The sequence below is a fragment of the Chiloscyllium punctatum genome, chromosome 6 (genome assembly GCF_047496795.1).
Source record: "Chiloscyllium punctatum isolate Juve2018m chromosome 6, sChiPun1.3, whole genome shotgun sequence".
NCBI lineage: Eukaryota > Metazoa > Chordata > Chondrichthyes > Orectolobiformes > Hemiscylliidae > Chiloscyllium > Chiloscyllium punctatum.
This window is the reverse complement of record NC_092744.1, coordinates 35,248,248-35,275,333: the sequence shown is the minus strand read 5'-3', so window position 1 is coordinate 35,275,333 and position 27,086 is coordinate 35,248,248. Positions and strand designations below refer to the sequence as shown.

The following is a 27,086-nucleotide window of genomic DNA, read 5'->3' as shown; positions in this document are numbered from 1 at the left end:
TGAGTAGGGTCGGCACCATATTTGAAAGTAAATCCACTTGTCATCCAAATGCTTGCTCATACTTGCTATTCAGCCTCAAACAGAGCAGAAGGACTTCAACAAAATGCCAGAGGGTTGAAACTCCCAGTATATTCCAGCATGTGTTGTCAACTTAAATGGTAAGAGCTATGAATATGATAACTCAAAATACAGTTCCACTGTTTTTTGAAGCATTATGTAGGTAAATTCAAAAAGCTTGATATTATATCAGATAGCAAATGTACATAATTGTTTCAGCAAGGTGATTTGGAAGTATTTGTACGTGACAGAGTTGGTTATTAGCTGAAAGCTGATGCTCTGTGAAGATTAGTCAATGACATCTTGATTTTGAAGGAGCCAGCCTACTCATGCGTCTGTGTGAGTACAATTGGTATGTGAAAGTGAAGTGTGCAACAGCTGATACTTTTATTGACCCTTGCGTTATGGTTTTATAAGTTAATATTAAAATAATTCCTTTCTTACATTTCTGCTTGTCGATGATTTTTGATGTCCACAAATATTTGGGAGTGAAGAAATTGACCATCCTGTTATTCTCACTTGGGATTTGCTAATGGTGGCCTGATTAAGAACATACCTTCTTGTCTACTGTCAACATAAATTTTTTGAAATACTATTGAATTCTACGTTCAGAAGTGAAAATCCTACACTACCATGTAAAAAATTCCATTTGACTAATTTTGTCACCTATGAGTGGCCTGATTATGCAGACACTGAAAATATAGACTGCAAGGATATCTTCATTTAAAACAAAATACTGAAGATATTGAAGGTTTGAAATTCAAACAGAAGATGTTGGAGGAACTCCAGTCCAACAGTACCTGTGGAGAAAGAAAGTTAAAGTTTTGGAATTGTTCCAAAGAAGTTGAACTGGATTCAAAATGTTCACTCTTTCCTTCTCCACAGATACGGTCTGATCTGCTGAGTTTCTCCACTTTCTGTTTTTACTTCTGAAAGGAAATCTTGTGTGTTAAATAGAAATGGTACAATGGTGGGCCAGTAGCTGTTTTCTCAGTTCTCACTATTGAAACACATTATGGTGTACAGCAGAAAGAATTTTGCTGTCAGTGTGGTGGAGTGCTTTGAATTAGCACTAGATATGAAATGAAAAATATTATATTACACAATTCTGATATTTGGCTTAAAAATTAAAAGCCAAAATATTTGCATTAGTTCACTTTCTTGAACAAACAATTCTGTTTTATGAGAAGAGTTCCTGATACATTTTATGTGTGGGTTGCTCCAGTATGATGTGAAAAAAAAATCCGCATGACTCTACTCCTTCTAATTATATTCAGTCTGTTCTAGTTTTGCCAGGCTGTAATTGGGCCTGGATTTAGTTGCTACTAATGAGCTCCATTTGATCTTCAGAAGCTGCTTCTTTAGCCTGCTGCTGTGTATTGCTGCCTGTGCCATTGGCTTAACCTCCATTGACCAGATGTCATAACTTTACACCTCTCCAACCTGTTCAGAGTTTATTTCTAATGGAAGAATTTCACATCATAAGAAAGAAGCCAGAATGTTCTCAAATCGCCATAGAGCTGAAAAGCGCTACTCTGGCTTGGGACTGCCCAGACTCCAGTGCTCAGGCTTCACCCAAGATGACTCCCAACTTCAAAACAGACCAGCACGATACCAAAATGAAGAAAGAGAAAAAGAAACTACACCAGAATGTACAAAGTGGTCCACTAACTGAACAAAATGGACATCTGCTAATAGACAGTGATGAACAACCCAGCCCTGATGAGAACAAAGGGATTTATTTGACTAATCCCAGACTGCAGAGAACTCTCTACAATATCAACCTTAGTATTCCAAAGGTAAGGAAAACAATCCAAAGATGATTTAACTGTCACAGGGAATGAGAATTTGTATTTTAAATACACTATGTTTTTAAATACATCATTTGGTAACAGAAATTGCAAGATATTGCAATTAATTCACAGTAAAATTTAATTTCATGCAAAAAAAAGTGTTTCCGAATCTATATTTGTAATCTATGGTGCCTATAGCTAAAGTACTAAGCGTTAGTTAATGTGACCTCTTTCAGGAGAAGCTGGTTGGAATCTGTGGCAGTGTGGGCACTGGCAAAACATCCTTGATTTCTGCTGTTCTGGGGCAGGTAATGTGTCTTAAAGTTTTGATAATCTATAAAGTATTTGCAGTGTACCAAGTATTAAAAAGTATCATAATGAGGTGCATTCTCAATGCTGTTTTTTAACTAATTGTATGCTATAGTAGATAATCACTGAATGATTACAGCACAGGACAACACCAATCAGCCCATTGTGTATGACAGTTCAAGGTAAAAACAATTCATTTCGTGCCCTGTTCTATCTGTACCTATAGTTCTTCAATTTTTTTTCTTTTCAGATAACTATCCAATTCTTTTCTGAAAACCTTAATCGCAGCCCGTACCCAGGCAGTGTATTCCAGATTCCAGCCATTCCCTGTGTCTCTTGTGTCACTATTGCTTTTTATACAAATTACCTTAAGTCATTGTCCTTTGACTCTTGAATATTCCCCCAGGGAGAACTTTGTCCATCCAGTCTGCAAATATCCCTCATGATTTTAAACACCTTTATCAAATTTTCTCTTTATCTTATTTAAAAGGAGAGCAGGTTCAGCTGCTTAAATCTGTTCATGTAACTTAAGCTCCTTGCCCTTGGAATTATTCTTGTCAACCGTTTCTGTACCCTCTTTAATGCTTTCACATCCTTCCTAAAGACCCAGTGTTTCAGCAAAGGCTAAGCCAGTGTTTTGTACAGTTTTACTGTAATTTCCTTGTTTTTGTACTCAGTGCCTTTGGTTACAAAGCCCAGTATTCTGTATGCTTTGTTAATTATGTTCTCAACCTGCTCTTCCCACATATGCTGCAATCCCCCTTTGTTTCTGCACTCTCTAATCTCTTGGAACATTTATATAAGACAAATTACAATGGCAAAATGTTGATTTTCGTTGTTTTCATTTAATAGCTGGACAATAATTTTAATCCGGCATCAACAAGATTTAAGCATAACGCAGATGAGAAGCAATTGTCCTTTTAATTCATTATTTCTTTTAACTTGATTAAACCAACCCAATGGAACTGCAAACATTCCATAATGATGATTGAAACAAAGAATTAAAGAGAACAAATTAATTTTGCGATTAATCTAAATCATCGCTTAGCTTACTGAAATTCTTTGAAGACATTTCTTCATTAATGTGATTTCTTAATTAATGTGATGTGGGTAGCTGGTATAGCCAATACTAATTACCTGTTTCCAGTTGCAGTTCAGAAAATGGAACCTAGGCATTTACTGAAGACAATATTGGATTGGTTGTGTGGCCATTTTGGAAAGTAGCTAAGAGTTGACCACACAGCTTTGAGTCTTTGATAGCATATAGGCCAGATCAAACACAGGTGGTAGATTTCCTTCCCTAAAGATCATCAGTAAACCAGATGGGGTCTTAACAACTAATCTGCATTTTCATGTTGTATTTCAGTTAATTGAATTTGGATTCCCCAGTTGTCATGGTAGGATTTGAACTCTGGACTAGATATTCAGGCTTCTGGATTCATAATCCAGTAAATTTGATTACTTGATATCTTAAACAGCATCAATAAAACTATGCTAGTAGGGCCAATAAGGAATGTTGAGATTCGTGGAATCATGAACGTTGGTTTAACAGACAAGAAAGGTTACAGGCTGGGGAGGAACTTAATAATTAGTAGCCTCTGTAATATCATGTAGAACTTTGTGCTCATGGTATTTATGCATACTATGGAAAAAGGGTGCAACTATTCTTGATCAATTTGACGATAAGACAAAACTAAATAGCTAGCTAATAAGTAGAAAGTTGATGAAATTTTTAAAAATTGGAACACATGTGCAAGTGACTGGGACGACACAAATAGACACAATGTGAGAAGGTATCTGAGCTTGGGCCGAAATGAATTTAGAAATCAATCATAGATTGTAACTTGAGGGACTTTTGAGGCACAGTGATCGTGTCACCAGAAGACCCGGGTTCAAGCTCCACCTGCTTCAAAGATGTGACAGAAAATCTCTGAACAGGTGGATTTTACTCAGATTGTAACTTTGAGGCTATTGATTAGCATAAGGCAGTTTTTGTTTAGAAACATAAGAACGGTCAGGCAGGGAGGAAGTGGTCGAGTGAGGGAGCTGTGGTTTACTAAAGAAATTAAATCTCTTGTCAAGAGGAAGAAGAAGGTGTATGTTAGGATGAGACATGAAGACTCAGTTAAGGCGCTTGAGTCAGAGAGTCATAGAGATGTACAGCACGGAAACAGTCTAACCTGTCCATGCCGACCAGATATCCCAACCCAATCTAGTCCCACCCGCCACCACCTGGCCAATATCACTCCAAACCCCAACTGTAAATCCATCCTTACATACAACAATTTCAACTATCCCATTTTCTTTCCCTGTCGACCTTACAGGTAATCCTGCAGACTTTGCCAACATCTTCTCTGCCTTACTACACCCAACACTGATCTTGCAATATTTGATGCAGTTTGTTAGTGGTCTTGTTAAAGAATGGGACAGAAAGTTTTAGGCATCTGGGTAATGTGAACGTTGGTGTGGTTTGTGGAAGAGTCAGATGCGAAGTCCATCGAGGTTTATCTTGCTGTCAGGAGCATCTCACTCAAGTTTTATGCTTTTGCTAAATACCTTATTAATGGCACAATAAATTCAGTGTTCCATCTTACCAAACATCCCAAGCAAGCTAGATGTTAGAATTTCAACATGAAATTAGAGTAGTGCCTCTGGCTCCAAAGAGCTTATGTGTTGGACACTGGCTTCTAACATTTGAAGACATATGTGCCCCACATTTACAAATATTAGCATCTGCCATGTGGCAGCCTGTAAGAACCCTGATGGCACATTCCTGATCCAAATACAGGGTGCTTCTGCACTTCAAAAGAATATAAAGGGGTAGGCAATTTAGCTCCCAAGCGTATTGCAATTTTAGGATCATGGCTGATGTGATCTTGCCCTTAACTTCATTTTCCTGCCAGCTCTCCATAACCCTTCAACCCACAACTAATTAAAAATATATCTATCTCCTTAAATTAACTGTCCATGCCGACCAGATATCCCAACCCAATCTAGTCCCACCTGCCACCACCTGGCCAATATCACTCCAAACCCTTCCTATTCATATACCCATCCAAATGCCTTTTAAATGTTTAAGTGTTGCAATTGTACCAGCCTCCACCACTTCCCCTAGCAGCACATTTCATACACGTACCACCCTCTGCGTGAAAAAGTTGCCCCTTTGGTCTCTTTGATATCTTTCCCCTCTCACCCTAAACCTTTGCCCTCTCGTTCTGGGCTCCCCCATCCCAGGGAAAAGACTTTGTCTGTTTATCCTATCCATTCCCCTCATGCTTTTGTAAACCTCTATTAGGTCACCCCTCAGTCTCCCGACGATCCAGAGAAAACAGCCCCAGCCTGTTCTGCCTTGCCCTATAGCTCAAATCCTCCAATCCTTGCAACATCCTTGAGGATACAAGTTCACCAGGAAAGAACTAAAGAGAGAGCCAAGAAGAGCCAGGAGGGGACATAATAAGTTGTTGGCAGATGGGATCAAGGAAAACCCTAAAGCTTTCTCTTGGTATATCAGGAACAAAAGAATGACTAAAGAAAGATTAGGATCAATCAAGGATAGTGGTGGGAAGCTGTGCGTGGAGTCAGAGGAGCTAGAAGTGCTAATTATCTTTTGTTAGTATTCACACTAGAAATAGACATTGTTGTCAAGGAGAATACTGAGATACAGGCTACGAGACTAGACAGGATTGAAAAATGTGTTGCTGGAAAAGGACAGCTGGTCAGGCAGCATCCAAAGATTCTGCCTGACCTGCTGCGCTTTTCCAGCAACACATTTTTCAGATCTAATCTCCAGCATCTGCAGTCCTCACTTTCTCCGAGGCAGGATTGAGGTTCACAAGGAGGTGGTGTAAGCAATTCTGGAAAGTGTGAAGATAGATATGTCTCCTGGCCTAGATGGGATTTATTTTAGGATTCGGTGGGAGGCCAGGGAGGAGACTGCAGAGCCTTTGGCTTTGGTCTTTAAGTCGTGATTATGTACAGGAATAGTGCCAGAAGACTGGAGGTTACCAAATGTTGTTCCCTTGTTCAAGAAAGGGAATAGAGACAACCCTGGTAATTATAGAGCAGTGAGCCTTACTTCGGTTGTGGGTAAAGTGTTGGAAAGAGTTATAAGAGATAGGATTTATAATCATCTAGAGAGGAATAAGTTGATTAGGGATAGTCAACATGATTTTGTAAAGGGTAGATTGTACCTCACAAACCTTACTGAATTCTTTGAGATGGTGACCAAACAGGTGGATGAGGGTAAAGTGGTTGATGTGGTGTCTATGGATTTCAGTAAGGCATTTGATAAGGTTAGGCTATTGCACAAAATACGAGGCATGGGATTGAGGCTGATTTAGTGGTTTGGATCAGAAATTGGCTAGCTGAAAGAAGACAGAGGGTGGTTGTTGATGCGGAATGTTCACCCTGGAGTTCAGTTACTAGTGGTGTACCGCAAGGATCTGTTTTGGGGCCACTGCTGTTTGACATTTTTATGAATGACCTTGATGAGGGCATAGAAGGTTGGGTTACTAAATTTGTGGATGACACTAATTTCATGGAGTTGTGGATATTGCTGAAGGATGTTACAGGTTACAGAGGGACATAGCTCCGCTGCAGAGCTGGGCAGACAGCTGGCAAATGGAGTTTAATATGGAAAAGTGTGAGGTGATTCACTTTGGAAGGAGCAACAGGAATGCAGACTACTGGGCTAATGTAAGATCCTTGCAAGTGCAGATGTGCACTTGATTCTTTCATGGAACCATGTACATGGTTCTCTGAAAGTTGCCACTCAGGTTACCTGACCTATCACCTTCATCCCCTCCCCCACTCACCTATTGTACTCGATGCTACTTTCTCCTCACCCCCATCCTCCTCTAGCTCATCTCTTCATGCTTCAGGCTCTCTGCCTTTATTCCTGATGAAGGGCTTTTGTCCGAAACATCGATTTTACTGCTCCTTGGATGCTGCCTGAACTGCTGTGCTCTTCCAGCACCACTAATCCAGAATCTGGTTTCCAGCATCTGCAGTCATTGTTTTTACCTAGTTGATTTTAACCCTACTGCGAACCCTCTTGCAAGGATGCCTGCCTTGAAGAAGTTTTCCTCCTCTCTCTACAAGAATCTCAGGGAGTCCCTCTCCCACTGCAACTCCCAGGTCATTTCCTCTGCTCTGAAGCTCTTTAACCATGTCCTGCCTATCTTCTTTTACACCTATCCACTCCACCCTCCTCCCTGACCTATCACCTTCATCCCCTCCCCCATTCACCTATTGTACTCGATGCTACTTTCTCCCCACCCCCACCCTCCTCTAGCTTATCTCTCCATGCATCAGGCTCTCTGCCTTTATTCCTGATGAAGGGCTTTTGCCCAAAACGTCGATTTTACTGCTCTCGGATGCTGCCTGAACTGCAGTGCTCTTCCAGCACCACTAATCCAGAATCTGGTTTCCAGCATCTGCAGTCATTGTTTTTACTCAGGTTGATCTGGTTGTTAAGAAGGCAAACAGTGTGTTGGCTTTTATTGGTAGTGGGATTGAGTTTTGGAGCCACAAGATCATGCTGCAGCTGTACAAAACTCTGGTGTGGCCGCGCTTGGAGTAATGTGTATAGTTCTAGTCATTATAGGAAGGATGTGGAAACTTTGGAAAGGGTTTAGAGGGGATTTATTAAGCTGTTGCCTGGGATGGAGGGAAGGTGTTACGAGGAAAGGCTGAGGGACTTGAGGCTGTTTTCATTCGAGAGAAGCAAGTTGAGAGGTGACTTAATTGAGACATGTAAGATAATCAAGGGGTTAGATAGATTGGACACTGAAAGCCTTTCTCCTTAAATGGTGATGGCTAGCACAAGGGGACATAGCTTTAAATTGAATGAATAGATATAGGACAGATGTCAGAGGTGGTCTCTTTATCCAAGAGTGGTAGGTACGTGGAATGCACTGCCTGCAATAGTAGTAGACTCGCCAACTTTAAGGGCATTTAAAACTGCTTAGGGAGACAATTTGGGGAAACACTTAGAAAATCAGGGAAGATAAACTGCGAATTTAATTTGGATAATTGAATTGAATCACAAGATTGATATGCATTGATGGCAGATTCAAAGATAAGCTTCAAAAGAGGACCAAAATGGAGTTGAAAATGAAACATTTGCAAGACTAGACAGGAAGAAGGAGTGGGACTTGCAACTTAGCTGTTTTAACAAACTCCTTTGCACAATACAGGGATCAATTTAGCTTAGATGGCTGGACAGCTAGTTTGTGATACAGAGTGATGCCAATAGCTTGGATTCAATACCCACACCAGCTGAGGTAATCATAAATGAGTCTCACTCTCAACCTCGCCTCTTGCCTTGGGCGTGGTGACCCTCAGGTTAAAGCACCACCAGTCATCTCTCTCGAAGGAGAGAGGCAACTGTGGTCTGCGCAGACTGTGGTGTCTTTACCTACACAGGAGCTTAATAACCCCCTTCTGTCCAACGTGATTCCATGTGAAACTCAATTAATTACAGATAACAGAGAGGAGAATAAACACCCAAATGACAAGTGTATGCATGGAACAATTGGAGATTGGGAGTCAGTTGATAACTTTAAAAGCATGATGTTTGTTCAGAAATGTCATTCTGGACTTGAGAATTGTGAATAACACTGCTAGACTTTTAGGCAGGGAGGGGAGTTGAAGGACTTTGTGGTTTCATTTTCAAAACAGCAGAGTGTTGTTCCATCTAGTTAGTTTATCTTCTAAAGATGCATGTTAAATGCCTTGTCAGGAAAACAAGATTCATCTTTTCAACCACTGCAATTAATATGCTCTCTTAACAACGTAGTGGTCTTGCAAACTATCTGTCAGCAGCAGGGACCCCTCTTCCAAGGATAAAGTAGTATCATGTATCTCTTAGTTTTGGCAGCAAACAGTTTAAAGTTAGGTAAGAGGAACGTTCTGTAGTTTCCGAGTTCTACTAATTAATCTCAAGTGGGGTGATATTCAAGAAACTTAAGTTAGGCTTTCTGCTCTTTGGCCCTAGTTTAATTCTGTGTAACCGAGTGAGTTTTCTTTGGGTTAAAATTGTGTCCCAATATTGATTGCCTATTTCTAATTGTAGTTAAGAAAGTGGTAAATTCGGCAACTTATTAAATAACCTGAGGTTAGTGAGAGGATTTTTGTCACTGTCCTAGGATTGCACAGAATGTTTATGCCTCACTTCAAATCCTTAAGATAGTTTGGAACAGAGTGCTGTGGCATCAGGTAGTGACACTCTCTATGTGGCTGGTATGAGTGAAAATGTGATAAATGGAAATAGATCTTTCTCTGTTCTTGACGGCTCATTTGCATGTTTTGTATAAAGAAACGCAAAAGAGACAAAAATAAATGGAAAACATTGTTATGACAAAGTGTACATGTTTTGCTCTTTCACGTGCCTTCCCTGCTTGACCGTCCCCCTCTCCTCCCTGCCAAAAAAAAATGACTTTTTGCTTATTCTAGATGACCCTGATAGAAGGAAGTATTGCAGTTGATGGAGATTTTGCTTACGTTGCCCAGCAAGCATGGATTCGAAGTGCCACTGTCAGAGAGAATATTGTGTTTAGCAAAGCATTCAACGAAGAAAGGTGAGAATTTAAAAACTAAGAATTTATTGGTAAAATATGCAAGTATTCCGAGTGCAGTATTGTCAATGAATTGCTTCGATGAAGAAAATATGTGCAGCTGTAATGGCGAAGGGATTCATCTGAATAGCGCAGGATTTTATGAACTATACAGCTGTTACAGCTTTGAAAATACTAATCATAAGGTAGTTTGACTTCAGGGTTTTCTTGAACATTAATAATTGAAAAACATTTTAACAATTGCTGTCAGTGAAGCATTTTACTGAATTTGTAAATTGATGCATAACTTTCATTCCAAATAAAAAAGAAGTAAGGCTAGAAATCTCAACAATAAAATATTTGGGCATGATGCTGAATTTATACTTCTTAGTTTGTATGTATTCTCCATCCATGCCAGAGCCACTGGCTTATTCCAGTCTCCTTTAGGCAAAAAGCGAGCAGGTTTTCACACTCTTTTGAGCCAACCAGAAGGTTGTGAGAGGCTAAGTGTCTCTCATGAAAGAGGCTCCATTGAAAAAACTGTATAATGACAAAAACAGATCTTCATTGGGCTTTTAGTTAATTAGATACAATTGACTTTCCTGTGCAAATATTGCACTCTAGTCCTCTCCTTTTTACTGCAGCCAGAAATTGAGAGCAGGCTCCCCAGATAATGGAAATGACTGTGTCTTCACACATTCCACATAGGTATGGAAAATAATCTCCTCCAAGCCACAGAAATTACAAACAAGAACACAGAAATTCCAGGCTTTTAAATTGACATTGCAAAATCACTAGACTTCCCCAAAACAAATGGATAAAGGGTGTACTCGTGTACAGAGAGCCTCCAATCATTGCTAGCTCTAGTCACCTCTGTCAGTATTCTGCATCTTTGATGAGCATTACTTAACATTGAGCCCATTGTTTGCACCTCCTGAAACCCTGAATCAATCTATGTTTCTTCAGTGTCCATTCTTCAGACCTCCTCTCTTGTCCATTGTCAATAGCAAAACCTTGACCAGTGCACTTGCTTAAACCCACACTTCAAATTGTTTCTGGACTAATTTGGTCTCCATAACTGTCTCCAAATCTGAACATTCATCAGCGCTCTGACTCCACCCATGAACTTAATTCTTTCATGGATCTCTACCTTTGACTTTGGATTATCTCTTATCGTAATCTACCATGATAACCATAATGTATCTCTTCCAATTTTTGACATGCCTGTGTAATCTGACCTACCTCCATACTCAAACGTGTGTATTTTTACTGCTGCCTTAGACCTGAGCCTACTTCCTACTTCCTACCTCCTACTCCTGAAGTCATTCACTTTTGTTCACTCATCTTGAGCTTTTGTGTTTTGTCTCTAAACTATCCAGTTATCTAGTCACACCTCCTTCCACTGTTCTCCTCTCAAGTTGCTTCTTCCCCCCAAAAAAAACAAACCCCAACTTCATCTTATTTCAAAAGAGAGCAGTCCAGCTGCTTAAATCTGTTCATGTAACTTAGGTTCCTTGCCCTTGGAATTATTCTTGTCAACCCTTTCTGTACCCTCTTTAATGCTTTCACATCCTTCCTAAAGACCCAGTGTTTCAGCTAAGGCTAAACCAGTGTTTTGTACAGTTTTACTGTAATTTCCTTGTTTTTGTACTCAGTGCCTTTGTTTACAAATTCCCAGTTTTCTGCATGCTTTGTTAATTATGTTCTCAACCTGCTCTTCCACCTTCAATAACCTTGCACATATGCTGCAATCCCCCTTTGTTTCTGCACTCTCTAATCTCTTGGAACGTTTATATAAAACAAATTACAATGGCAAAATGTTGATTTTCATTGTTTTCATTTAATAACTGGACAATAATTTTAATCCGGCATCAACAAGATTTAAGCATAAAGCAGATGAGAAGCAATTGTCCTTTTAATTCATTATTTCTTTTAACTTGCTTAAACCAACCCAATGGAACTGCAAACATTCCATAATGATGATTGAAACAAAGAATTAAAGAGAACAAATTAATTTTGCGATTAATCTAAATCATCGCTTAGCTTACTGAAATTCTTTGAAGACATTTCTTCATTAATGTGATTTCTTAATTAATGTGATGTGGGTAGCTGGTATAGCCAATACTAATTACCTATTTCCAGTTGCAGTTCAGAAAATGGAACCTAGGCATTTACTGAAGACAATATTGGATTGGTTGTGTGGCCATTTTGGAAAGTAGCTAAGAGTTGACCACACAGCTTTGAGTCTTTGATAGCATATAGGCCAGATCAAACACAGGTGACAGATTTCCTTCCCTCAAGATCATCAGTAAACCAGATGGGGTCTTAACAACTAATCTGCATTTTTATGTTGTATTTCAGTTAATTGAATTTGGATTCCCCAGTTGTCATGGTAGGATTTGAACTCTGGACTAGATATTCAGGCTTCTGGATTCATAATTCAGTAAATTTGATTACTTGATATCTTAAACAGCAATTACTAAAACTATGCTAGTAGGGCTAATAAGGAATGTTGAGATTTGTGGAATCATGAACATTGGTTTAACAGACAAGAAAGGTTATCGATAAGTGTTTGATGCTTTATCTGGGGAGGAACTTAATAATTAGTAGTCTCTGAAATATCATGTAGAACTTTGTGCTCATGGTATTTATGCATACTATGAAAAAAAGGGTGCAACTATTCTTGATCAATTTGATGATAAGGCAAAACTAGATAGCTAGCTAATAAGTAGAAAGTTGATGAAATTTTTAAAAATTGGAACACATGTGCAAGTGACTGGGACGACACAAATAGACACAATGTGAGAAGGTATCTGAGCTTGGGCCGAAATGAATTTAGAAATCAATCATAGATTGTAACTTGAGGGACTTTTGAGGCACAGTGATCGTGTCACCAGAAGACCCGGGTTCAAGCTCCACCTGCTTCAAAGATGTGACAGAAAATCTCTGAACAGATGGATTTTACTCAGATTGTAACTTTGAGGCTATTGATTAGCATAACGCAGTTTTTGTTTAGAAACATAAGAACGGTCAGGCAGGGAGGAAGTGGTCGAGCGAGGGAGCTGTGGTTTACTAAAGAAATTAAATCTCTTGTCAAGAGGAAGAAGAAGGTGTATGTTAGGATGAGACATGAAGACTCAGGAAAGGCGCTTGAGTCAGAGAGTCATAGAGATGTACAGCACGGAAACAGTCTAACCTGTCCATGCCGACCAGATATCCCAACCCAATCTAGTCCCACCCGCCACCACCTGGCCAATATCACTCCAAACCCCAACTGTAAATCCATCCTTACATACAACAATTTCAACTATCCCATTTTCTTTCCCTGTCGACCTTACAGGTAATCCTGCAGACTTTGCCAACATCTTCTCTGCCTTACTACACCCAACACTGATCTTGCAATATTTGATGCAGTTTGTTAGTGGTCTTGTTAAAGAATGGGACAGAAAGTTTTAGGCATCTGGGTAATGTGAACGTTGGTGTGGTTTGTGGAAGAGTCAGATGCGAAGTCCATCGAGGTTTATCTTGCTGTCAGGAGCATCTCACTCAAGTTTTATGCTTTTGCTAAATACCTTATTAATGGCACAATAAATTCAGTGTTCCATCTTACCAAACATCCCAAGCAAGCTAGATGTTAGAATTTCAACATGAAATTAGAGTAGTGCCTCTGGCTCCAAAGAGCTTATGTGTTGGACACTGGCTTCTAACATTTGAAGACATATGTGCCTCACATTTACAAATATTAGCATCTGCCATGTGGCAGCCTGTAAGAACCCTGATGGCACATTCCTGATCCAAATACAGGGTGCTTCTGCACTTCAAAAGAATATAAAGGGGTAGGCAATTTAGCTCCCAAGCGTATTGCAATTTTAGGATCATGGCTGATGTGATCTTGCCCTTAACTTCATTTTCCTGCCAGCTCTCCATAACCCTTCAACCCACAACTAATTAAAAATATATCTATCTCCTTAAATTAACTGGCACAACTGTAATGGATAGTGAATTCCTCAGATTTATGAGCGGCACAGTGGCTCAGTGGCTAGCACTGCTGCCTCACAGCACCAGGGACCCAGGTTTGATTCCTGCCTCGGGCAACTGGCTGCGTGGGTTTCCTCCGGGTGCTCCGGTTCCTCCCAATCCAAAGATGTGCAGGTTAGGTGAATTGGTCATGCTAAATTGCCCATAGTGCTAGGTGCATTAGTCAGGAGTAAGTATAGAGTAGGGAATGTGTCTGGGTTGGTTACTCTTCGGAGGGTCGGTATGGAGTTGTTGGGCTGAATGGCCTCTTTCCATACTGTAGGGAATCTAATCTAATCTAATCTAACCTTCAAGATCCTTTAAGAGAAGTATTTTTCTTTATCTCTGTGTTAAGTCTACTACTCTAATCCTAAAACTGTGACCTCTTGATCTAAATTGCCCCACTTTAGGACTACTTTACTTTTTACTTTGTCAATCCCCTTTAGCATCTTAGATAGATTAGATCTCCTCTCATTCTTATAAACTCTAGATAGTATAGGCCTAAACTGTTCAAAATCTCTTCAAAAAAGACAAAACCCTGCTTTCTGGGATTAAACATCTCTGAATTGCCTCCAAAGCAACTGAATCCCCCGCTTCAGATACAGGGACCAAAATTGTCCACAGTACTTAAGGTGCAGACTCACTAATGCCTTATACAGTTTCAGCAACACTTTTATCCTGAATTCCTTTTCCAAAAAATGCCAAAATTCCATTTGCCTCCTTATTACCTGCTATACCAGCTTACTGGGTTTTTTTCAGTGTTTTACCTTGAGGTATACCAACAACTATCATTGTAGTGTTGTTATCAGGATACTATGCACTCGGACATGTACCCCACTTATGTATTAGCTGTATTCACTCTATCATAGTGTTTATTCGCTCTGAGCCTACCTGGATGTTCACAACATTTCTGCCTTGCAGAACCTTAGCCTTGCATTTGCAAGATGTACACTGTCAGCTAGTGCTTACCAGGCTGATAGTATTTTTGTCCTGCCTTGCCATTTAGCACAGACACAAAGTTTGTCATGAAGTTTGTCATGATTGCCAGCAAGCTTCAGTCAAGCCAAAGGAAATAGCCTTCATTCAGGGGTTCCAACACAGTAAGCACAGTAAGTCAAGGCAGCCTCTGATACTAGTCCTAGAGTTTGGACATGGTAATTCAGCTGCTCAAGGCATTCAAAACCAAGATTCTTTCCACATAAAAGGTGAGCAGCCAAATGTCAGAACTGCTTGTCTTGGTTCTTTCTGCCCTGCTTTCCTCCTGGAATGAGAGAGAGGAAGGTATTAAAGGAGATGAAAGTGAGTGACAGTGCTGTTACTTTGGTGCAGTTAGAGAGGTGTCCTGAGTGAGTGAGTAGGCAGTGCAGTGGGCATGCAGGGTTAGTGGTATTGGGTTGTGTTGGGTGACAAAGAGTGAGGGGAGATGTTACAGGCAATAATGAGAGTGATAGAGCATGAGCCTTAGTGGGGGCAGCAGTGGAGATGTAGTGAGTTTGTGGCCTCAGTGGAAAATGCTAACAAGGTGGCATGGTGGCTCAGTGGTTAACACTGTTGCCTCACAGTGCCAGGGATCCGGGTTCGATTCCAGCCTCGGGCGACTGTCTGTGTGGAGTTTGCACATTCTCCCTGTATCTGCATGGGTTTGCTCCAGTTTCCTCCCACAATCCAAAGTCGTGCAGTTTAGGTGAAATGGCCATGCATAGTATTCAGGGATGTGTAGGTCAGGGGTAAATGTAGAGTAATAGGATAAGGCATTGGGTCTGGGTGGGTTACTCTTCAGATGGTCTGTGTGGAATTGTTAGGCCAAAGGGCCTGTTTCCACACTGCAGGGATTCTAAGATAACAGAATGAAGAAAGACATTAGCTTTCCTCCTGAAGTGAGTGGAATTCTTCCAGGTAGCTGAGACTACACTAACTAGCATGGCAACCTTATGTTGTGGCATCCACTTTTGGTCCTAATAGCAATAGCTTTGGAAGTGGACGACTTGGAGCATATAGTTAATGAGGTTATTTGGCAAGATATAGCAAAAAAAATCTCACTGGGCCTCCTGGTGAGAATCTCAAACAAACATTTGATGCAACTTGCACTTTGCCCAAAAAAGTAAGGTTTAGTCCATAAATCATTTCTGAAAATCAGAATTTGATTTTTGACCAGTGCTTGTTTTTGACTGAACCTTATTTTTTGAGTGACACGAAACTAACTCTGTCCTTCAACCTAGATACAACAGTGTACTTACTGCCTGCTGCCTGAGACCGGATCTTGCAATATTGCCCAATGGGGATATGACAGAGGTATGAAAAGTACAATGTTTCTAGTCTAGCTATGTTTAACTCCTAATTTAGTGAGATGATTCATTATCTCATATTTTGTAAAATGTATTAATTTTGTGAAAACTTGCGCTCATCCTCAGCTGCTGTCTGCTATTAATACATCTGTCCATGACAGTATAGTAGGAGTGACCACCACACAAATCAGTGTGGAGACCAAGTCCCACCTTCCCTTCATGTTGTTTGGTGCTATCAATCATGCTAAATGGGATAGACGGTGATCAAATCTAGCAACTCAAGACTGGGCATTCATGAGTTGTTGTAAGCCATCACCAGCAGCCAAATTGTACTCCAACGCAATTTGTAACCTCTTGGCCTAGTATATCCCCCACTCAACGATTACCATCAAGCCAGCAGACCAACCCCTTGTTCAGTAAAGGCATACCAGGAGCATGCATACCTAAAAATGTGGTGTCAACCTGGTGAAGCTACAAAGCAGGCTATATGTGCCTTATAAGCAGCATAAGTGGCAAGTGATAGAGCTAAGCAATTCCACAACCAATGGATCAGGTCTATGCTGTGCAGTCCATGCCACATCTAGACATGAATGGGCATGGGAAATTAAGTAGCGCACTCGAGTATGCTCCAGAAACATACCCATCTCCAATAATAGATGAACTCACCATATCAGTGCAAGCTAAGACTGAAGCATTCGCAACAATCTTCAGTCAGAGGTGCCGATTGATTATCTATCTCGACTTCCTCCAGAGGAACCCAGCAACACAGATGCCGGTCTTCAGCCAATTTGATTCATTCCATGTCATTATCAAGAAATGGTTGGAGTCACTGCACACTGCAAAGGCTCTGAGCCCTGACAGTAATCTGGTAATAGTACTGAAGACATGTGATCCAGAACATGTCATGTCTCTCGCCATGCTGTTCCAATACATTTACAACACTAGCATCTACCAGACAATATGGAAAATTTCCCAAGTATGTCTGTACATAAAAAGCAGGACAAATTTAACCAGGCCAACTAGCGTCCAGTCTCCAAATTCTCAAAAATCACTACTATCCCATCTGTCTACTCTTGACCATCAGTAAAGTAATGGAAGGTGTCATCAACAGTGCTAAGCAATAACCTGCTCAGTGATGACTGGTTTGGGTCCCACTGGGGCTACTCAACTCCTGACCTCATTACAGCTTGGTTCAAACATTGACAAAAGAGCTGAATTCCAGAGGTGAGGTGAGAATGACTGCCCTTGATATCAAGGCTAAATTTGACCAAGAATGCCATCAAAGAGCTCTGGCAAAAGTGGAGTCATTGAGAATCAAGGGAAAACTCTCTTGTGGTTGGAGTCATACCTGCCACAAAGTAAAGTGGTTCTGGTGGTTAGAGATCAGTCATCTTAATTCCTGTATATCTCTGCAGGAGTTCCCAAGGGTTGTGTCCTAGGCCCAACTGTCTTCAGCTACTTCACCAATGATCTTTGCTCAATCATAAGGCATGTTCGCTGATGACTGTACAATTTTCAGCACTATTCATGACTCCTCAGATACTGCCTAATAGTCCTCATGCCTAAATACAACAAGATCTAGATAATAGCAGGCTTTGGTCGACAAGTAGCAAGTACCATTCATGCCATACATGTGCCAGGCAATGACCATTTCCAACAAGAGAAGATCTAACCATCACACTTTAACATTCAGTGGTATCACCATTACTGAATACTCCAGTATCAACATCTTGTGAGTTACCGTTGACCAGAAAATTAACTAAGCTGGTCATATAAGTACTGTGGCTGCAAGTGCAAGTCAGAAGCTAGGAATCTTGCAACAAGTAACTCATGTCCCAATTTCCCTGAAGCCTGTCCATCATTGACAAAGCATGTCAGGTGTATGATGGAATACGCCCCAGTTATTTGGATGAGTGCAGTTCCAACAATACAAGAATTACAACACCCTCCATGACAAAGTAGTGTGCTTGATTGGCCCCATATCCACAAACATCCACTCCCTCCACTGATGCTCAGTTGCAGCAGTGTGCACCATCTACAAGATGCTAAGCAGAAATTCAACAAGGCTCCTTAAACTACACCTACCAAACCCATGACCACATCATCTAGAAGGACAAGGGTAGCAGATGCATGGGAATGCCACCAAATGCAACTTGCCCCCTAAACCGCTTGCCGTCCAGACTTGGAAATTTATTGCCGTTCCTTTAGTGTTGCTGGGTCACAATGCTGGAATTCTCTCAGCAGTGATATTGTGGGCTTATCTAAACCAAGTGGTTTGCAGTGGTTCAAGGAGACAGCTCATCACCACCTTTTCAAGGACAGCTAGGAATAAATCTTGAATGCTGGCCCAGCCAGGAATACACATATACCATTAGTGGATTTTAAAAATATCCATAACTCTCCTACCGATGTGATGATAACTTGCACTAAGTCTAGTTCTCCTGAACCTCAGTCCTTGCTGACCTTCCTTGGCTCCTGACAAGCAACGTCTTGACTTCAAAATTCTTATTCTTCAAAGTGTACAAATTGTGGCCTTTCCTGTCCTTAGCTCTGTAATCTCTTTCTAACGCATAACTGTTTCGAAAATTTGCCCTCCTCGAATAACGGTTTTTTGTGTATTCCTAATTATAATTGCTCTACCATTCGTGGCCGAGAATTCTGTCCATACATCTCTTAAGCTTTCCTCCCTTACACGTTCCTTAAAGGGTGGTCAATCTGTGGAATTTGCTACCACAGAGGCTGTGGAGGCCGAACTGTTGAGCCTTTTCAAGAGACTTTTTGTTTAGACATTAAAGACATCTAGTCAAGAGAAGCGGGCATAGGGGTTGAGATGGAGCATCAGCTATGATCATATCGAATGGTAGACCATGCTTGAAAGCTTACTATGGCGTACTCCTGCTCCTAGTTTCTATGTTTCAGTATTTCTTTGTGACTTAATTTTTTTTATTTGTATTTGTTTATGCTTGTGTAAACAGGGTCAGAATTTTATTGCTTACTTGGATTGCTTGCCTTGTCTGATTTGGCAGGCTCAAATGTTGCAAGAAAACACAAACATACTACATTTGGTGGTCTGATTTTTAAAAGAGTATTTGTTCAGATCCCGAGCATCATCAGTTAATTCATACAAACAATCCATATATATATGGATCGTCATAGCCAAAGGCACATCGCAATTGAGACCTTTTTTAAAACAATCATATTATACAGGCAAGTATGACTGACTATTGTGTTTCTATCAATTGAAAGACTTTTTTTTTGTGAGAAAGTTACTGAATATGACATAGGAGCAGACTTTGCTATTTTTTGGGTAGTACCATTGGATTCTTTGATGTCTACCTGAAGATGTAAATGGGGTCTTATGAAGATAGAGAGTCATTGAATTGCATCTTGTAGATTATATTTACTCTATCACTGGTGGAGGGAATGAATATTGAAGACATTAAGTGAAATGCCAAGCAAGCGGGCTGCTTTGTTCTGGATGATATCGACCTTCTTGTGTTATGTTGGAGTTTCAGTCATCCAAGCAAGCAGGGAGTATTCCATTACGCTTTTGTGTCTTGTAGATAGTTGACAGACTTGTTTATACCCTTCAAAATTTTATACATGTGAATCATGACCTCTCTCGTCGCTTTGCTCTAAAGAAAAGAACCTCAACCTGTCCAGTCTCTGTTCATAACTGAAACTCTTCAGCCCAGGCAACTTGCTGGTAAACCTCCTCTGCACCCTTTCCAGTGGAATCACATCCTTTCTATCATGCAGATTCCGGAGCTACTTACAGTATTCTAGTTGTGGCCTATTAAATGTTTTATATCATTCCAGCATAACCACCATGCTCATAAACTCTGTGCCTCAGCTAACAAAGGAAAGTATACCATATGCCTTCTTAACCCCTTTATGCACCTGTCCTGATACCATAAGGAGCTGGTGTACACACATAGGAGATCCTCAGGGCTTCCCAGAATCCAACTATTCATCATGTACTCCTTTGCATTGTTTATCCTGCCCAAGTTCATGACTTCACATTTATCAAAATTGAATTTAATTGGCACTGATCAGTCCATCTGGTCATTTATATCCTCCTGTAATCTGTGGCTGTCCTCACTATTTACCAGGTGGAATGAGGACTACAGATGCTGGAGATAGGAGTCAAGAGTGTGGTTCCTGAAAAGCACAGCAGGTCAGGCAACATCTGAGGAGTCCAACACCATCCCCTGCCACCACAGGAATTACAAATCCTGCGCCCACACCTTCCCCCTCACCTCTGCCAAAGGAGCCTTCCACATCCATCGAAGTTTCACTTGCACTTCCACACTGTCATTTTACTGTATCAGTTGCTCCCAACACGGTCTCCCCTACATAGGGGAGACAGGATGCCAATCGCAGAGTGCTTAAGAGAACATTTCCGGGACACCCGCACCAATCAATCCCACTGCCCCAATAACCAAACCCTTCATCTCCCCCGCCCAGTCTGCTGAGGACATGCAGACCCTGGGCCTCCTCCACTGCCACTCCCTTACCACCTGATGCCTGGAGGAAAATGCCTCATCGTCTGCTTCGGGACCCTCCAACCCCATGGCATCAATGTGGATTTTATCAGTTTCCTCATTTCCCCTCCCCCAACCTTACCGCAGATCAAACCTTCTGGCTCAGCGCCATCCTCATGACCTATCCCATCTGTTCATCCTCCTCCCATCAATCTGCTCCACCCTCTCCTCCGACCTATCACCTTTACCCCCACCTCCATCCACCTATTGCATTCTCAGCTACCTTCCCCCACCCCCACCCCTTCCCATTTATCTCACCACCTCTTAGGCTCCCAGCCTCATTCCTGATGAAAGGCTTTTGCCCGATTTTCCTGCTTCTGGGATACTGCCTGACCTGCTGTACTTCTCCAGCACAGCACTCTTAACTCATTATTTACCACCCTATCAATTTTTGTATTTTCTGTGACTTACGATCAACTCTTCTACATTCAAGTTTAAGTCATTCATATAAGCCGCAAACAGCAAGGGCCCCAACATTAACACCTGTGGGATATAGATGACCAGTCATAAAAACAACCTTTACCCATCACCCTCTTCTTCCTTCAACTCAGCCAATTGTGGATCCAATTTGCCAAATTTCTTAGATCCCGTGGGCTTCTACCTTTGCTGTCAGTCTCCCATATGGGGCCTTGCTGAAGTCCAGATACATTGCATCGAAAGCGTTGCCCTCATCTACACACCTGGTCACCTCTTGAAAAATTCAATCTAGTTGGTCAGACGTGACTCCCCTAGACAAAACCATGCGGAGTGTTCTTGATTAATCCGTGGCATCTCCAAATGCAGATGAATTCTGTCCCTCAGAATTGCTTCCAAAAGTCTCCCCATCACCAAGATTACCCTTTAGTTTCACAGCTTATTCCTTGTTCCCCTGAACACTGGTATTACATTAGCTGTCCTTCAGTCCTCCAGTATCTCTCCTGTAGTCAGAAAGGAAATGAAAAAGTTTGGAAGAGCTCCTGCTATTCCTCCCTGGGTCACTGTTTAAGTGCTCTTCAGAAGGAAGCTAAAATAAATAAAGTAAGATTAATTGACTGGGTACCTGGATAACAGATGGAGTATAATATGGAAACTGTGAGGCTATTCACTAAATATAGGATAGATTCTTTTTTTAAAAGCCAGAAATTGTAAATATTGAGGTATAATGGAACTTGGTATACTTGCATAAAAGATGAGTTACCACGTAGGTTCAACAAGCAATCATGAAGGCAAGTGGCGCATTGAAATTTGTTACAAGTGATTGAAATGCAAGAATAAGAAAGTAATGCTTCAACTATGCAGGACTATGGGCTCAACTCCATCATTGAATATATTTAGAGCTGAGTCAGCCAGTGTGTTTTTGGTCTCTGAGAATCTGAGAGCATAGGAAAATGGAGTTGATGCAAAAGATCAGCTAGAATTTTATTGAATTGGCATAGCAGTCTTCGTGAACGTGTATGGTTTACATCAGCTCCTATTTCTTAGTTCTTAGGAGATTTACTGGAAGTGTAGCAGGGATGTGGGGCTTCAGTTATATTTTCCTTGAAGCAGAGAATGTTATGCAGCGATATAATAGGTGTATCCAAAATTATCACTTTGGTGGAGAAACGCCTTTTCCAGTTGCAGGGGAACATTAAAACTACACACAGGTATTCAGAAGAACCGATGATGATGTAAGGAGGAAATCATTATCGAAAATCTATCACATGACAGTGGTGCAAGCAGTTCTAGTACAAACCTTCAATCATGAATTGGATAAATAATTGAAGAGATAAAATTCATAGGCCAAAGAGGAATGGGCAGGGAAGTGTGACTAATTGGATAGCTCTTTGAATGACCTGAAGCAGACCAGATGGGGACAATAGCCTGTCTCTGTCCTATATTATTTTATGATTCTACTTATGTTTGGATTGCTAGATGTTTTCCATTCCTGTCTCATTGAAACAAGCTTTATGAAAACTGTACCCAGTCAGTCCTCTAACTACAATCCTTTGGATTTGTTCCAACTTTTGGACCCTTCTTCCCAAGTTGCATCTGGATGAAGAAATTGTCCTATTGTCATTCTTTGCACAATTCAGACTTTCAGAAAGAAGACTATGGGACACGTTGAGGATCATTTGAGCTATTTCTTAGTAAATGCTTTGCTATATTTCAGTCAACTTCTAGTTGATATATACAAGAATGAGTCCTCATTGGAAAAAAATAACTTTTGATTTCATTGCAGTACATAGATTACATTTGGTTTTAAAAAGCTGTAAGATTTTTGAGCATCTTCTGGAATTACGATTTTGCCCTTCTATGTTGCATGGAAAATGAAGGTAGATTAAACAGCTTATAAATATTTTGTTTTTCTTCTGTAACATCTTTGTTTTTGCAAATAAGCTGCTACATGTGCACACTTAAGATATTGTTTTTCTGAGGTGATGGTGTTCCTTTGCTCTATGAGAGCACAATGTTTCTCTTGCCTGCAAGGCAACACCCAGTTGCTCTATCATTTAAAGCCTGAGTGGATTCCAAACTTATTAGAAATCACCTCCCATTAGGCCTTCAGTTATTTGGAGATGTCAGAGTATCTTGGTAATATTACTACATTACTACCTGCATCAGTCCTATTGTCTAAAAAAGTTAATAAATGAATTGAAAGTTCTTATTGAGTTCCTTATAATGACAATATCGCAAAAGTATTTAATTGATTTTTAAATCCTGAGGTTTGAAAAGTGTTACATAAACAAAGTTTTCTTCTCTTTCACATGTTGACTTACAAATTAAGAATATAAAATAAATTTCAAGAAATATGGAAGTGTTTCGTTGTTTTAATTGACCTTTTCAGCTCTATATCTAAAATGAAGTTTTCACCTTTAGATATAGTGAAATTGCAAAAGGACTAAATACTTTAAAAAAATTGCTTGTATATTATTTTATTCAAAATAGAAGTAATTGAACTTGAATTTGAACCTGATTTAGAATTGGAGCCAGAATTATTCTTCTGTTTGTTTGGTTTATAGGTGGGAGAACATGGAGCTAATTTGAGTGGAGGACAACGACAGAGAATCAGTTTGGCACGTGCTTTGTACAGTGACAGAAGCATTTATATTTTGGATGATCCTCTCAGTGCATTGGATGCTCATGTAGGAAACCACATCTTTAACAATGCAATTAAAAAGCAGCTGAAATGGAAGACTGTTCTCTTTATCACCCATCAACTCCAGGTAACATGTCATGAATAAAGGAACTTGTGTTATTATGGAACAGAAAAAATCTTTGAAGTAGACAAGCAAAATAAGAACTAAAATTCCTTTCATGATTTTTATTTTTGATAAAATATGATTTTCTTTGAGACTGCTAGGGAGTCCAATTATTTTTTTCTCATTCACAGCCCTTTTCAACATTAACATCTCCAACAGTGCAGGAGATGTTTCACTGTGATTGCAACCTGTATAAATCTCAATAGTTGTAGAATAAAGAAATTATTAGAATTAAGCTTTACTGGGATAAATTGGAGTTTTCTTTTAAATTGTTACTCAAACTTGCAAATATAATAAACCTTACTGTGCACCAAAATAATCTGTAATATCTAACATTTGGGGACCTCTTGGAAAAAGTTTGCTACTGAAATGAAATTTTATCTACTGTTAATAATTAATTTACTTGAGAGACAACCAGTTAAGAAGCACTCGGATAATTGACTGGTGAAGTGCATCTGGAACTTAACTCACTTCGAGCCTAACTCTTTGGCCACTAAATGTCAGGTTGTACTTGCCAATATTTGCAGGGTAGTGGCTTGGAGTATTCTGCATGTTTTTATTGGGCATTTCAATTTTGCCTTGACAGTCCAGATTGAAAAAAAACAATTTCTATGAGCTCACTTGAAATGTAGGCAATTGATTTGGTGTTCCATTCTTTAAGTTAAGTTGTACTTTCATGTTTGTATATAGAGATTAGAAGAACAAGGAGCAATGGGAGAGTTAAAGTACCAGAGGAATACTTTTAAGCCTTGTTGACCAACTTCATTGCTCACTGTAATGATTGTGCTGATTCATTTCAGCTCTATTATCATACTATTGTGATGTGTTCTGGATAAGTACTTCTAGGATTGTTCCAAATGAAGTTGACTGCTGAGAGTGCAGTTTTTCGCATTTGAGTGCAAGTGTCAAAGGCAACTGAGAAGACAAATCCGAAATTCATACCACAGTCAAAATTAATTTAAAGAATGAAGATGATTCAAAGAAATGTTATTTACTATAATTAGTTTAAAGTAGTTTAAGATTCAAAACATTAAATTTCAATCAGAAAACAAGTATTTTAAGACAAACCTTTAATTATTGTAGTGGAACTGAGATGGGTAAAAACATTTGATCATGATGGATATGGTGAACAGGGAAAACAGGATATGATGACCATTTGGAGTCCGCAGGGGCTAATTTATAAATATAGCAAGCCAGTAGGTTGCTTTGTTTTGTGGTCTTGAAAAATAGGATTTATTTTTGAAAATGCATAAATAGAATTTAATTATTAATGTAGTAAAAGCAGGCCTGTATTGTTAACTAAATTTGGTCATAAACTAAAGTGCAAAAAGTTGAACAAACCTGTAGTTCATCAAAAATGTCTACGTTGTAAAGCTGCATTAGGAATTAATTGATTGTCTCTCTAACTTGAGCAGTATCTGGTAGACTGTGATGAAGTGTTGCTGATGAAGGATGGCTGTATAACTGAGAGAGGGTCTCATGAAGAATTAATGATTTTGAATGGTGATTATGCTGCAATGTTCAACAATCTACAACTGGGAGATACTCCACATGTTGAGGTGAATTTATTTCTGTGTATGGATATGCATTTCATGTATAAGGTCTTTAGATTTTGATCTGTTATTTGTTGAAGTAATGGGTAGTCTTTAGGCTCTAAAGAAACATTGTTGAAAGATTATGTTGTGAATGATCTGAACTATACACATTTGATTATTTGGAGTATTATCACAGAGCAAACAATGGTAATATGTAATCCATTCAGACAACTAATTATAGGCTCAGGTTCTTGAGACATGTGAGAGTAAAAGATAACGTTTCAAAATGAAAATGATTAGCAAACATTTAAAATGAGACCTTGGCAAGTATTCAATTGGTATTTTAAAGAATGTCTCCTACCATGCTTCTACCAAAGCTTCATGGAGGTCAAAAATCACTTTTTAACTGGTCCTAATTGCAGTCCATAATATGGCAAACAGTGTGAAAATGAAGCACTGGATATAGAAGGAAAATAGGAAAACACTAAAGACGCGTGTTTTTAGAATCAGCACCAAAATACATGGTGAAAAAAATTCTGAAGCGATAACCAAAGTTGAAAGACAAATCTCTCCTGAGCAAAAAAAATTCTTCTCTCACCCAACAAATGCACCCATAGGGCACAGAGCTGAAAGAAAGCTGCACCCTTTTCACTCTCTCCACAGAGAACAAAGGTGAAAAAGCCAGGTTTTGAAGAAAGGCAACCCCAACCAAACCCTGGAGGAAATACAGATAACCACACGCCTGACCCCAATACTTGCCAAACAGATTCCAACACCCTCCTGACTAAGAGTTTATTGCGGCAGGCCTAAAGCAGCGCCATACCAAATGTTGTATCAGTTTCTCAATTTCTACAACTGCTTGAGCTAAACAATAAGATGCCCATGAATGGACTAAAGGTTAGAATTAGATTAGATTCCCTACAGTATGGAAACAGACCCTTCGGCCCAGCAAGTCCAGACTGATCCCCCGAAGATTAACCCACCAATTCCCCATATTCATCCCTGACAGTGGGCAATTTAACATGACCAATTCACCTAATCTGCACACTTTTGGACTGTGGGAGGAAACCGGAGCTCCCGGAGGAAACCCACGAAGAGAATGTACAAACTCCACACAGTCAGTTATCCAAGGCAGAAATCAAACCTGGGTCCCTGGTGCTGTGAGGCAACAGTGCTAACCACTGAGCCACCGTGCTACCCATGTAAATCATCACTAAACAAAGTAATGGAAGTGTGCCAGTTTCAAAATTAACTGTTTAGCCTTTTATGCAAGCTGGCCTAAGAGATATGAAACTGCAAAGGGAGACGCAATCCCTGATAATTTCTTCATACGTTATGTATGCTGAGCCTCATCTTCACTAAACAGGGAGATTGACTTTCTTCTACTGCAAAAGTGAGGACTGCAGATGCTGGAGATCAGAGTCTAGATTAGAGTGCTGCTAGAAAAGCACAGCAAGTCAGGCAGCATCCGAGGAACAGGAAAATCGACGTTGCGGGCAAAAGCCCTTCATCAGGAATAAAGGCAGGGAGCCTCCGGAGTGGAGAGATGCTGCCTTTTCCAGCACCACTCTAATCTTTCTTCAACTGCAGCCCCTCCCACCTATTTAATGCCAAGAATGAGAACAGAAGAACTAATCATAAATAATGGCTCATCCTCAACTCCTGGTTTTAAATTCTGAATTGAATGTTTATAAATCATGGCTGTATGTTTCATATTCACATAACTTAATAGGAGTAAAGCCACAAGATTCCACAATTTTAATAGCTTA

The 27,086-nt window shown here is 40.0% G+C and overlaps 1 protein-coding gene across 7 annotated transcripts in view; it reads left to right on the top strand.

The window, feature by feature from the left end:
* Window positions 1–27,086, top strand: part of abcc5 (ATP-binding cassette, sub-family C (CFTR/MRP), member 5) — a 130,395-nt gene that overhangs the window by 45,563 nt on the left and 57,746 nt on the right. For 6 of the 7 annotated variants that reach the window (XM_072572419.1, XM_072572421.1, XM_072572420.1 and 3 more), the window contains exons 11-16: window positions 1,509–1,856; window positions 2,087–2,158; window positions 9,615–9,739; window positions 15,952–16,024; window positions 23,543–23,746; window positions 25,198–25,341. In XM_072572419.1, the coding sequence (XP_072428520.1) occupies window positions 1,509–1,856; window positions 2,087–2,158; window positions 9,615–9,739; window positions 15,952–16,024; window positions 23,543–23,746; window positions 25,198–25,341 (966 nt within the window). Of the gene's footprint in view, window positions 1–1,508; window positions 1,857–2,086; window positions 2,159–9,614; window positions 9,740–15,951; window positions 16,025–23,542; window positions 23,747–25,197; window positions 25,342–27,086 lie in introns of those variants that run through there. The other variant, XM_072572425.1, reaches the window with a different exon arrangement.